At 41.3% G+C, this 13,623-nt stretch overlaps 1 protein-coding gene and 2 non-coding genes across 3 annotated transcripts in view; all 3 read right to left on the bottom strand.

Annotated features, from left to right (window-relative positions):
* The window catches only part of cct6a (chaperonin containing TCP1 subunit 6A), a 28,815-nt gene extending 17,029 nt beyond the window's left edge, over positions 1 to 11,786 (bottom strand). Inside the window, exons 1-7 of the mRNA XM_033045920.1 lie at positions 11,579 to 11,786; positions 11,265 to 11,328; positions 8,026 to 8,160; positions 5,160 to 5,333; positions 2,528 to 2,631; positions 1,833 to 1,943; positions 696 to 855 (exon numbers count right to left, since the gene is read on the bottom strand). Coding sequence (XP_032901811.1) covers positions 696 to 855; positions 1,833 to 1,943; positions 2,528 to 2,631; positions 5,160 to 5,333; positions 8,026 to 8,160; positions 11,265 to 11,328; positions 11,579 to 11,715 — 885 coding nt within the window. The 5' untranslated portion in view covers positions 11,716 to 11,786. The remainder of the gene's footprint in view (positions 1 to 695; positions 856 to 1,832; positions 1,944 to 2,527; positions 2,632 to 5,159; positions 5,334 to 8,025; positions 8,161 to 11,264; positions 11,329 to 11,578) is intronic.
* LOC116989228 lies at positions 4,691 to 4,818 on the bottom strand. Its single transcript, XR_004416188.1, has one exon. It is a non-coding gene; the product is annotated as a small nucleolar RNA SNORA15 (small nucleolar RNA).
* Positions 6,059 to 6,186, bottom strand: LOC116989226. The gene has a single exon (XR_004416186.1). It is a non-coding gene; the product is annotated as a small nucleolar RNA SNORA15 (small nucleolar RNA).
* Positions 11,787 to 13,623: the final 1,837 nt, after the last annotated feature.

The raw sequence follows: 13,623 nt of genomic DNA, 5'->3' as shown, positions 1-13,623 counted from the left end.
GTGCGTCACCTGCCTTGCGAGTGCATTGTGACGTCATTCGGATTTTTTCCCTCCAACATTTGTGAGTTTTCGGGCTGTTTTTAAAATTTCAGCGATTAATAACTTCAGAAATATAGGTGGAAATGCGACGGGAAGATGTTTATCGCCACCACGGGATAAATGTGAGTAGGATGTGTGAAAATGAAGGCTGTAGCCTTGCGTTTGGAAGAAGATAGGAATTAACCATTGACATAGAGATACATCGTGGGCACAAACGGAACACTTTTTGTTAGTTATATAGAGATTTACGGTATAATAACCATGTGGTTATATGGCAACAGCCTCACCACCAAGTGCATTGGGATAATCACCTGAAAGTTAGAAGTAAGGCTGCTAAACTTTCAGGTGCAAAGACCACACTCCCACCCTAAATAGAAATACGATTGTTACTAAAACAAATAATACAGGAAGTTTGAGTTTTAAGGGCTATATTGTATATGTATTCAAATGTCAAAAGTTGCTCAAGTTGAGGCAAATGCTCTTTGGAAATGGAGATTCGACATTAGCAATTCCATCAAGAACGTTGGCTTCTGTACCAACTGGACTAAAATGAGAAATAGGCAATGCCAATTGTTCTTCAGCCAGGATCCAAACGGCACACCTGCCCTGTAACACACAAAAGCTTCAGAAACAAAACTATGTAATAAAGCATTTACCTTTTGGTTAATGACTACAAATCCTTTTTTGGAATCTCCACAAACTTTTCTCTTCAGTGCTATAATTTTATTAACTCTGTCTTCAATGAACTTTCTCTCTGCTTGCACAAATTTGTCCCTCTCATCGGCACTTTTGTAGAAGAATCCAGAATTTACTTCTCTGAGTACAAATTAAAAAAATAGCTGGTTATTACAGAGTATTTTACAGATTAAATTCTATTGAGCCATAACCAAATCAATAAAATTGACGACAGCATTTGTTTAATTTTGTTTTTGCAATATTCACTAGGCACCATTTTAGTTTTTTTCCAACCAAAACATTTGCCTCAGGCCAACAGTTTCAGAGCACCACTGGCAATGAGCTCGACTCTCACATCCATACCCGAGTACTGAAATGTAACAGACAAGCTGAAGGTCAGACGTCCGAATAAACGTACTTGGCGGAAGGCTGCTCGGTCATGACTGATATTGATACTGGATAAGTGACGATTGCTGTTCAATTATTTTCTACGTGTCTATTTCCAAAATGTTATTATTTTTATTTCTAAATTCAAACTCATTTAAATCTAATGCAAGCTTTGTTAAACATCTCCATGATGTATTTCCCTGCCTTGTTTGACCTCTAAAATTAGTAAGATACAATCTACCTCAGATGAATGATGTCCTTGATTGAAATTTTTCTTAGTTATGTTTTTATAGATAATTTTCTCAGCTTCAACATTCAATAGGCAGGCCATTAATTATATGGTCTAGATTGCCAGTTTAATAAGCCACCCTCGGCATTTCTCTGTTACCTTGATAAACTCAAAGTGTCCCTAATAGAACAATACTCCAGCTGAGCACTCATCAGTATTTTTGGGATATTTAGCAGAACTTCCTAACTTTAGTCTCCTATTCGACATGAGAACCTCCCATAAGCCTGTGTCAAACTGACTTGCATAATTTCAACCGGACATGTACATTCCCAAATCTCCATTCCACTATTCCCATCCAACTCCTTAAAACACATTTCCCAATACTCAATGATCGTAAATCAGAGTTCCAACCCTGGTTGCAGTCAGGAAAACAACGTCCTTACAATTATCATGTTTATAAATCATGATAGCTTGGAGAATTTCAAAAGCTGATTCCACATACGTCTTTTCATACTCCAGTGAAACACTGCAAGTGAGAATATAAGCATTTTCCACTCTTTTCTTCATATCCGGATGACGAGCACCATGATCCAATACTATTCCTCTCACAAGGCTGGAAAATAAATATCAAATTATCCATAAATTCAACCCTTCCCACCAGCCCACACCCATCACCCCCACAACCCCTCCTTGCCCCCACAACCTCCACCCACACACCCTGCCCCCCACCTCTCCCCCCTCCCACACACCCCTCTCCCCCAAAGCGCTCGTTGCCCCTCCTGGCCCCACAACTCCCCCCCGCCCCCACATCCTCCCTCCCCCCACACCATTATATAAAATGGATTGATGATGGTTGGCAAATAATAAAATAAAATAAATAATAAATAGGTTGGACGCTTCTCTCAAGAAAAGGAAGCTGGGAGTCAACTAGACGTCTTAAATTGATTGAGTAGACGCAGAAAGAATATCTCTTCTTTGATTACTTATGCTGAAAGTGTTCATGTAACCTTCACAATTAACAATCCTATTCCAAAAATGGCAAAACATTTGTTCTAATTTTGTATATTTTGTTCCAAATCACAATAAGATTTATGGCCAGCCCTCTCTTCACATTAGTAGTTTGATACAAATGAGAAAATTGACACACAACACCACCGTTTCCAATGCAACAATCAACTTTCAGTTGGTAATACCTACTTTGTGTCACTCTCAGTTTTGTGTTTCATCTCCATAATTTCAACCATGAAGAGATCAATGGGTTCATCTGGTTTCTTCACTGTTAGAACAGCATCAACCACAGCCTACAAGTGATCAGAACACTGTACAGTTAGACAGTCTAATACAACCACGAAAATAATTCAAAGATTCTAACATTGCAACAATATATTGCAGGATTTAAATCACAAATAATTTCCAAGCAAGAGATTAGATATTAATCCTTTAACATTTGGTTAAACATCATTAGACACTTGGACTAAGGTTTATGCTGCTGATGAGGTCCTAATGCATAAAGATGCAGTTCCATGATCCACATCCGTAATAGGACCATGCCAAGGAAATGTCATATCATTCAACTCCACAGAAAATTAAGCGACTCATCCCAGTATTCAGCCCTGGACCAATAACATTTGCAGCACAAGTGCCAAAGCCCATTTCCAACAATGATCAGAATCTAAACTTGATGTTCAACATTGCGGGAGACCTGACTGACAATGTGGCAGCTTTTAATTAGTCTCATTTGTAATAAAAACACTACATTAAAACTGAAAGTCCTTAACACCGATTCATCCAGATAAACAACAACCTGCCTCAGTTCACCATATTGAAAAACATTTGAAAAATCACTACCAGTAGCAAGGATATCTAATATACTGGACCTTCAATATTCATGTGTGTCTTGATAGCACATTATTGACTAAGCACTGAAAGATAAAGCTGCCACACAATGTGCAGGAGCCTAGTGAGGGATAACCTTAATTGACCATTGCACAGAACTTGCAGCAATAAAGCCCCATCTTTCCACAGATAAAACACTTGCTCATAGGATTCTGCTCCAATGGAATGGTGAATAAAACATGTGGCGTTTGGGGAAGCAGCAGAATTGTATGCCACATTTTATCGTCCATTGCCCAGACACTACCATCGTCTAGGGCACCAACTTTTATTCAGTAAGTGGAATAAAAGTGCATCCAGTGCAAACAACATTGCGGGAGACCTGACCGTGAGTGAGCTGGGACCAGCGTTAAAAACATCGCGGAGCTGCGGCGCTGAACTTACATCGGGAGCCTGGGATCTCGCGACAAGATCGCCAGTTGAGCTCCATTCGGCGCGGCCTTGTCGGCTCCGGAAGCCACGGTCTCGAGTAGGGAGGCGGCCGTTCCAGGGTTCCCATGCCGCTGAGAGGACTCTCCCGACGCCGGAACATCATCACCCGGCGAGGACGGCATGGAACATCGGGCCTCCGTAGAGGCAACTGTGGAGGCCTCAATAGGCCCGACTATGGGTGGACATTGGGGATGGGTCTGGACTTTGTGCCTTCCCCCATAATGGGAACCATTGTGGGGGGATGTTTTTATGTTAAAGCTATTTATTATTGTTATGTTTGTATTCTTTTTTATGTGCTGCATTGGCAAAAGGAATTTCACTACATCTAGGTGTATGTGACAATAAATCAACCTTTGAACCTTTGAACAAGATACCAACTGCCACATAGTATTCCGTGAAACAGTGACGTAGCAGGTAAGACTGCTGACTCACAGCTCCAGCAAGCTTGGATGAATCCTGATCTGCAGTGTTTTGTACAGTTGGAGGAATTCAGCAGGTCAGGAAGCATCTGCGGAGGGAATGGACAAATGACATTTTGGGTCTGGACCCTTCATCAGTCTGAAGGTCAGGACATGAAATATCTGTCCATTCCCCTCACAGATGCTGCCTGACCCACAAAGTTCCTCTATCCCTTTTTTGTTGCTTAAGATTCCAGCTACTGCAGTTTTTTGCACCTACAAAAATCAAACTATATCTTGCCAACCGTCATGTCGGCAAGGGCGGCACAGGAGACCCGGGTTCAATCCCGACTACGGGTGTTGTCTGTGCAAAGTTAGTACTTTCTCCAAAGACATACAGATTTGTAGGTTAATTGGCTTGGTGTAAGCATAAATTGTCCTTAGGGTGTGTAGGAGAGTGTTAATGTGCAGGGATTGCTGGTCGGTGCGGACTCGTGGGCCGAAGGGCATGTTTCTGCGCTATATCTCTAAACTAAATGTCACTGATATCTCAAGTTTTGTAATGTGCGGGCAATAATTAAAACTTTGACTTTTATTGTAAACATAACATTTTTTTTTAAAACGTGCATGCTGTAAACATTGTGCACACCTTTTTAAATGCGGCTCCGACAGTACAAAGCACCAATTTAAATCAAGGTGAAGATAATTTAGCATGATGTCTGACTGCTTTAACTATAGAAGAGCTAACGCAGAATTCAGTCATGCACAATTAGCCAATACCTGGCTGTTTAGCTACCCAGTATCATATTTAAATTGAATATAACTTTATGGCAAACCCCTTTTCAAAAGCAATAACTCAAATACGCAGTACTACTATAAAATAGAAAGTTGCATCAAGAATCCAGGATTTCCACAACATGTGGTGCAAACACGTTTTATCAACTGGAATTAAAGTCTCTGCTGGTACTACCTGGAATAAATTGTGTTTTTTTTTTTTTTTTTTAAATTGAATGGTCGTAGCATTCAACTGCTCAGAAAATCAATAGCCAAATACAAGATTGAAAACAGGACGAGAATAGAAAGCATTTTTTCAGGTGTGTAAATACCTCTGTCAAGATATCCGCCAATTCTCTATGGACCTTTGTGCGCAATGATGTCCTGGCAACATTAATAAGAGTCTCTCTGTCCATCTCTTTGGATATTTTCACCTGCTCCAACATCTCCAGGGCCTTCTCTTTTGCTGCTTCAAACCCTTCAGTCACAATTCTGGGATGCAAACCCTGAATAGAAAAGCCATCATATGAACATTTATTTTCCAAGTACGTTTTGCTAAACTCGATCACATTTGGGATATTAGTCATGGTGCAATTTATAAATTGTATTTTTGGTTTTCAAACCTTTTCTTGGCCTTGCTCTTCATGTCAAATCTTCAATCCTACAAATCTCCAGTTGGGCATCTTGGACTTTCACAAGTCAAACTCTTGAATTCAATCCCAATTCTCTCCACATACATTTCCTCCAAAGCCTCTGTCTATTCTAACATCTTACAGTTAAATGCACGGTTGGTGACACTTCTAAATCTTGAAACATTAATAAATTAAACTGCTGTACAATGGACAGCGTTGCTGAAATGTGAAATAGTTCTCAGTTATAACATTCAGTGCAAATGAATTCCTCTTACAAATAGTAAGCCATTCAGTAAGAATGTGACTGAACCTTGATCTCAGCTGTAAAATTAAACATTTACAGCCCTGTCATCTTATTCATCACTTAATGGTCGGTGTTGCTATCTTCAAGTACCCATGCATATTCGCTCTGATTGCTTTGTTCTAAATGACTTGATTTTCATTTTTTATGCCCTTATTTTCTATGTTTCTATGCAAGGCAGTAAGGGGCATTTTGTTTTAGTCATGCAAGTTCCTCTTTGTAATGTGCGGGCAATAATTAAAACTTTGACTTTTATTGTAAACATAACATTTTTAAAAATAACGTGCATGCTGTAAAACCTTGTGCTCACCTTTTTAAATGCGGCTCTGACAGTACAAAGCACCAATTTAAATCAAGATGAAGATAATTTAGCATGATGTCTGACTGCTTTAACTATAGAAGAGCTAACGCAGAATTCAGTCATGCACAATTAGCCAATACCTGGCTGTTTATCTACCCAGTGTCATATATGAATTGAATAACTTTATGGCAAACCCCTTTTCAAAAGCAATAACAAACACCACAATGTTTAATGGCACCATAACCATTTCATGGCTTCACAGGTGTTTGTAATTGCTCAGGTGTGTTTAATTGCCTCCTTCATGCAGGTATAAGAGAGCTCTCAGCACCTAGTCTTTCCTCCACCTTTGGAAACTTATATTGTTGTTTATTAACACGAGGACCAAAATTGTGCCAATTAAAATAAACCATTATGAGACTGAGAAACAAGAATAAAAATGTTAGAGACATCAGCCAAACCGTAGGCTTACCAAAATCAACTGTTTGGAACATCATTAAGAAGAAAGTGAGCACTGGGGAGCTTACTAATCGCAAAGGGACTGGCAGGCCAAGGAAGACCTCCACAGCTGAAAAATCCCCAAACACCTGTCCGACAGATCAGAAACACTCTTCAGGAGTCAGGTGTGGATTTGTCAATGGCAACTGTCCGCAGAAGACTTCATGAATGGAAATACAGATGCTACACTGCAATATGCAAACCACTGGTTAGCTGCAAAAATAGGATGACCAGGTTACAGTTTGCCAAGAAGTACTTAAAAGAGCAACCACAGTTCTGGAAAAAGGTCTTCTGGACAGACGAGACAAAGATTAACTTATATCAGAGTGATGGTAAGAGCAAAGTGTGGAGGAGAGAAGGAACTGCCCAAGATCCAAAGCATACCACCTCATCTGTGAAACACACTGTTGGGGGTGTTATGGCCTGGGCATGTATGGCTGCTGAAGGTACTGGCTCACTTATCTTCATTGGTGATATAACTGCTGATCGTAGCAGCATAATAAATTCTGAAGTGTATAGACACATCCTATCTACTCAAGTTCAAACAAATGTTCAAAACTCATTGGCCGGAGGTTCATTCTATTCTTGAGTGTCCAAGTCAATCACCCGAACTGAACCCAATTGAACTACTTTCATTTACATGACATTGCTGTGTCCCAAACATTATGGTGCCCTGAAATAGGGGGGGCTATGTATAAACACTGTTGTAATTTCTACTTGGTGAAATCAAAATGTATACAAATGGCCTTTATTAACATCTGACAATGTGCATTTTTAACCACACGTGACTTTTTTTTTCTATTACAAAACTCAAATTGTGGAGTACAGAGGCAAATAAATAAATGATGGGTCTTTGTCCCAAACATTATGGAGGATACTGCAATTAAAGAAGACCGGTCAGTTGAGTTTCAAAATCCACACTAAACTTTCTACATGGCAAGGGATGCTATTTTTGAAGTAGGGTCTCAACCCGAAACATATCCATTCTTTCTCTCCAGTGATGCTGCCTGACCTACTGAGTTACTCCAGCATTTTGTGTCTACCTTTGGTTTAAACCAGCATCTGCAGTTCTTTCTTACACAAGGGATGTCATTAGTATTTATTCTTCTGGAATGAACAAATCAGATCCAATGCGCAGGTTTATGTATGTTGAGGATCCAACATTTATATAACTGGATATATAACGAGATATCCACATTTATGGCCAGAAAGGAAGTGTAAAATATAAATGAAGGATTACAGGTACACACAATGTCACTTATTTATCCCGACTATACATTATATACACTACCCAACCAAGGATCATCATCTTTGATAGGAATCTGATATTTTCCTCAGGCAACCTGCTACTGCTACAATCAATCTCGACATATGAAAGTCATCTAATGCTTTCAGATTCAGATTATCTGAGAGACAAATTGCAAGCCATTGAACACAATCTGCCTATCAGTTTACAAACTTTTAAATACCTCTGAAATGTAGAGATCAGCTTGTTTCAGCAGTTCACCAATAATCAGCACATTGGAGGTGGTGCCATCTCCTGTCATGTCATCCTGAGCTGTAGCCACTTTAGCTATTAAAGAGGCTGTTGGATGTTGTATTTGCTGTAAAAGAATTGGAATATCAAAGCATTACTTTACAGTTATGACCCCATCCAACATGTGGTGACTCAAACAATGCTAATATTTTGCAATTACCTAAACTTAGTAAAGGTTCCAAATGTAAATAATGCAATGCAGTTCCAAGACAATTGGGGGAATGGATGGCACCTTATCAGTCACCAGGCTCCACTAGAGGCCTCCATGTGGAGATCCAACTGTGCAGCCCAGACATATTGAACTCTCCTTGTATTGTTACGCCAATGCCACTCAGTACACTAAACCAGGTCAGTGTGTTATCTGGGGTGCCAGTATCAATTGGGATGGAAAATTACAATCACGGACAACAAAGGTCCATTCCGATATTAAACCTGTCAAAACTTGTTAGGGGTGCTCTTAGGGCAAGGTATTTGTATTACACTGCCCATCGGCTAGTTATCATCGTGACTGACCTCACCATTGAATCAACAGGTCAGAAGAGAAATGAGATCAGGCTCGCATACACAGCTTTGGTTAGAAGAGGCATGCAGGTATCAGGAATACCAACAGGCCTGGTTCAGCAGGATAAACTCAGCTAACCCATAAAGCAGATTATGTAATTTTCCACTGGATTTTGCAGCGTGTAAACAGTTAAATTCCACACTGTGCATGTTAGATATCCAACAGCCTTTACAAAGTGTACTAAACACATGCAAATGGACAGGAATATGAATGGGAAGGGTTTGAGGGAATTTAGCTAAATGTAGATAGTGTCCTCCTTAATGTTTGGGACATACTCATCATTTATTTATTTGCCTCTGTACTCCACAATTTGAGATATGTAATAAAAAATAAAAATCACATGTGGTTAAAGTGCACATTGTCAGATTTTATTAAAGGGTATTTTTTTATACATTTTGGTTTCACCAAATTACAGCTGTGTTTGTACATAGTCCCCCCCATTTCAGGGCACCATAATGTTTGGGACACATGGCTTCACAGGTGTTTGTAATTGCTCAGGTGTTTTTAATTGCCTCCTTAATGCAATTAATAAAGCTATAGGGTGATTTCACGAAAGGTCACTGGATCATAGATCCTCACCCACGTGACCGCAAAATCCAACTGGGGTACAAGCGTCACTTCCGGTACATGTTATTGATGCTGAAAACGCGCACTTTCACACCCGTTAAAAACCGCGAAAACGGCCCGTTTTTGAGCTGTAAATAACTGTGCCAGTCGGGGTGACCGTGAGACACAGTTATCTTACTTTACAGTCCAGAAGTTGGATAAAAACGAAGGTAAATACAAGAGGGAGCTGAAGGGGCAACAACAGCGGAAGTGGTTAGCGGACATTCGCCGTGGAGATATAAAGATCGAAAATATCGGGAATTATCACGTTTGCTCGCTGCATTTCATCAAAAGTAAGGCATTATTGACGTTTTATCTTTATTCATTTGTTATATGAAAAGTTTTAAAAGTGAAAAATCCGTCAGTAAAATTGCAAAATCGCCCATGGTTCTCAGGTGGGTTTTAGCATGCAAAATGAAAACGCTTCTGAAGCTACATTTACCATTTAAATAATCGTAAACTATCAATGCGTTTTGAAATAAATTTTACTCAGATGCAAGCTAAGGAATGGGATAATTGTCAGCTGTTAATTGGACAAAATCAGGACATTTTATTATTATTATCCAATTAACAGCTGACAATTATCCCATTCCTTAGCTTGCATCTGAGTAAAATTTATTTCAAAACACATTGATAGTTTACGATTATTTAAATGGTAAATGTAGCTTCAGAAGCGTTTTCATTTTGCATGCAGATGCTACACTGCAAAATGCAAACCACTGGTTAGCCGCATAAATAGGATGGCTGGGTTACAGTTTGCCAAGAAGTACTTAAAAGAGTAACCACAGTTCTGGAAAAAAGGTTTTCTGGACAGATGAGATGAAGATTAACTTGTATCAGAGTGATGACAAGAGCAAAGTATGGAGTAGAGAAGGAATTGCCCAAGATCCAAAGCATACCACCTCATCTGTGAAACACAGTGGTGAGGTGTAATAGCCTGGGGATGTATGGCTGCTGAAGGTACTGGCTCATGTATCATCATTGATGATACAACTGCTGATGGTAGTAGCATAATGAATTCTGAAGTGCGTAGACACATCCTATCTGCACAAGTTCAAACAAATGGCTCAAAACTCATTGGCAGGCAGTTCATTCTAGAGCAAGCCAATGATCACAAACATATTGCTAAAGCAATAATGGAGTTTCTCAAAGCTAAAACGTGGTCAATTCTTGAGTGGCCAAGACAATCACCCGATCTGAACCCAATTGAGCATGCCTTTTATGTGCTGAAAAGAAAACAGGTGACTAGCCCCCAAAACAAGTATAAGCTAAAATTGGCTGCAATACAGGCCTGGCAGAGTATCACCAGAGAAGACGCCCTACAACTGGTGATGTCCATGAATCGCAGGCATCAAGCAGTCATTGCATGCAAAGGATATACAACAAAACACTAAACATGATGACATTGCTGTGTCCCAAACATTATGGTGCCCTGAAATGAGGGAACTATGCATGCAAAGGATATACAACAAAACACTAAACATGACACTGCTGTGTCCCAAACATTATGGTGCCCTGAAATGGGGGAACTATGTATAAACATTGCTGTAATTTCGACATGGTGAAACCAAAATGTATTTAATTATTACAATTTATTAAAATCTGACAATGTGCACTACATGTTATTTGTTCTATCACAAATCTCAAATTGTGGAGTACAGAGGCAAATAAATAAATGATAGGTCTTTATCCCAAACATTATGGAGAGCAGTGTAAACGGGACTAGCCCAGAATGCCAAATTGGTCAGTTCTATGATTAAGTGTAAACGCACGAATTCACTTAGAACAGACACAGGAACTGCAGATGCTGGTTTACAAAAAAAAACCCACAATTGCTGGACTAACTCCGCGGATCGGACAGTATCGCTTAAATTAACTTAGAAGGAACACGCTAATATATAATATTTGTTACTGTTGAAATAATGAATATAATAAATGTTCCATTTTAGATGTAGTAATTTGCAACCCCTATTCCGTTTCTCGCCTGTCTTGGTAACACTTACCATTTCACGCAGCAGCACATTGCCATCTTTGGTGAGCTTGATGTCTCCAGCGCCAGAAACCAGCCTGTGGGAAGAAATGAATAGGAATAAAGCTTCACATGAGATTACAGACGGCGGTCCTTGTGCCGAAGCACCAACAAGTACAAGAAAGAAAACTCGATCAGCGGAGGTAGCGACGCAGCGGTTCAGAATTAAAGGCGATTTGAATTCGCTCGATCGGGTGAATGAATCAGGCCCGATCTGGCTCGGCCGCCATGACTCTGCACAAGCCACACCCACCCCCCGGCCTAGACGCTTCCTCCCCCCCCACTCACATCTTCATTGTACCCTTCGGTCCCAGGTTGGTCCTCAGCACATCCTGCAGCCCCCTCGCGGCACTAATGTTGACGGCTAAGGCCGCCTGGGCCCTGGCCACCTCGGCTTTGGGGTTTAACGCCTTGATCGCAGACATGCTGACTACCACGAGGAATCACACACCCTCTCTGTGCAGCCGCAGCAGCACAACTGACGACACAGACCGCCGCAACCCCCCACCATTGGCTGAGCGGCCCGAACGCTGCCCTCTGTATGGTCGTCCGGCGCGTCAATCACAAGCGCAGGGGGGCGGGTTCCCGCAGCCAGGAAACGGAATGAACTGCAGGACGTTCCGCCTCCGCTGCGGTGATTGCCTGGTGCGTCATCGCTCTGCGTTTAAATGGTGAGCCGCCCTGTCAATCAACCTGCCGGCATTGTGACGCTCGCCGATTGGTCGACGAATATTCTGGAAGGTGCTGGAAGCTTCCTGCGCAGCAAATGCAGCGACACCAAGGGGCGCAGCGGTGCAACGTCCATCGCCCAGTTCCCGCCACCCGGAGGAAATTACCGCCGCAGACGCTGCTCGACCCGCTGAGCACTTCCACTTCATCCTGCGCTCAATTCAGATTTCCAACTGCAGTTGTGTATGAATTTGCTCCCTTGCATCTCCCTTCCACCATGTTTTCATAATCTCCTCTGCCATGTTCTCATCAGCCCCTACCGCTCCCCCCATTCTCAATAGCCCTCACCATCTCCTCTCCATCTCATCAGCCCTCCTTCCAATCTTCTCATCAGCCCTTACCTCATTCCCTCTCATAAGCTCTCATGTTCCTCTCCCTATCATCTGATCATCTCTCCCTCACCACCTTCAAATCAGACCACCAATCACTCTGCCATATTCTCATCATTCTCAACAACTAATCGCAGTAAAATTAATCAGGAGAACAGTTGGAGAATTTGGGTAGGGGAGGGGCAGAGAGAGAGGGAAAGCAAGGGTTACTTGAACTTTGAGAAATCAATATTGAGAAGAAGGGTTATTTTGAGGAAGGACATTCTTGCTATTGAGGGAGTGCGGCGTAGGTTCACAAGGTTAATTCCTGGGATGGCGGGACTGTCATATGTTGAAAGAATGGAGTGACTGGGCTTGTATACACTGGAATTTAGAAGGATAAGAGGGGATCTTATTGAAACATAAGATTATTAAGGGATTGGACACGCTAGAGGCAGGAAACATGTTCCCGATGTTGGGGGAAGTCCAGAACCAGGGGCCACAGTTTAAGAATGGGGTAGGCCAATTAGAACGGAGATGAGGAAACACTTTTTCACCCAGAGAATGTGAATCTGGAATTCTCCGCCTCAGAAGGCAGTGGAGGCCAATTCGCTGGATGCTTTCAAGAGAGAGTTAGATAGAGCTCTTAAAGATAGCAGAGTCAATGGATATGGGGAGAAGGCAGGAACGGGGTACTGATCATGGATGATCAGCCATGATCACAGTGAATGGCGGTGCTGGCTCGAAGTGCTGAATGGCCTACTCCTGCACCTATTGAAGAAGGGTCTCGACCCGAAACGTCGCCATTTCCTTCTCTTCATAGATGCTGCTTCACCCGCTGAGTTTCTCCAGCATTTTGTGTCTACTTTTGATTTTACCAGCATCTGCAATTCTTTCTTAAACCTATTTTCTATAATCTATCTTCCGGAGAGATGCAGAGGGCCCAAATGCTTTTTGGTGGGAAATGGAGGTGTTTTCTGATTTTGCTACCTTTCCATTTGCAAGGTTCATTCTATAAACCTAAGCCTTGTATAAACTGTTTTTTGTTTTCCGTCGGTCTTGTAACATGCTTCTCTTGAACATATTACAATAATTCAATACCATATCTCTCACTGCCCAGATTAATATGTCAAGTCAAGTCACGTTTATTTCTATAGCACATTTAAAAAACAACTCTCGTTGGCCAAAGTGCTTTACATTGGTGGAGGTGCTAACGTTATACAGCACTGGTTCATAGATTGAGTACATACATAAATACATACATATAGCCCTCCCTCAGGGGACGTCAAGAAAGGC

The sequence above is a fragment of the Amblyraja radiata genome, chromosome 28 (genome assembly GCF_010909765.2).
Source record: "Amblyraja radiata isolate CabotCenter1 chromosome 28, sAmbRad1.1.pri, whole genome shotgun sequence".
Taxonomy (NCBI): domain Eukaryota; kingdom Metazoa; phylum Chordata; class Chondrichthyes; order Rajiformes; family Rajidae; genus Amblyraja; species Amblyraja radiata.
The sequence above is the reverse complement of the archived record's forward strand: the minus strand, read 5'-3'. Positions and strand labels throughout refer to the sequence as shown.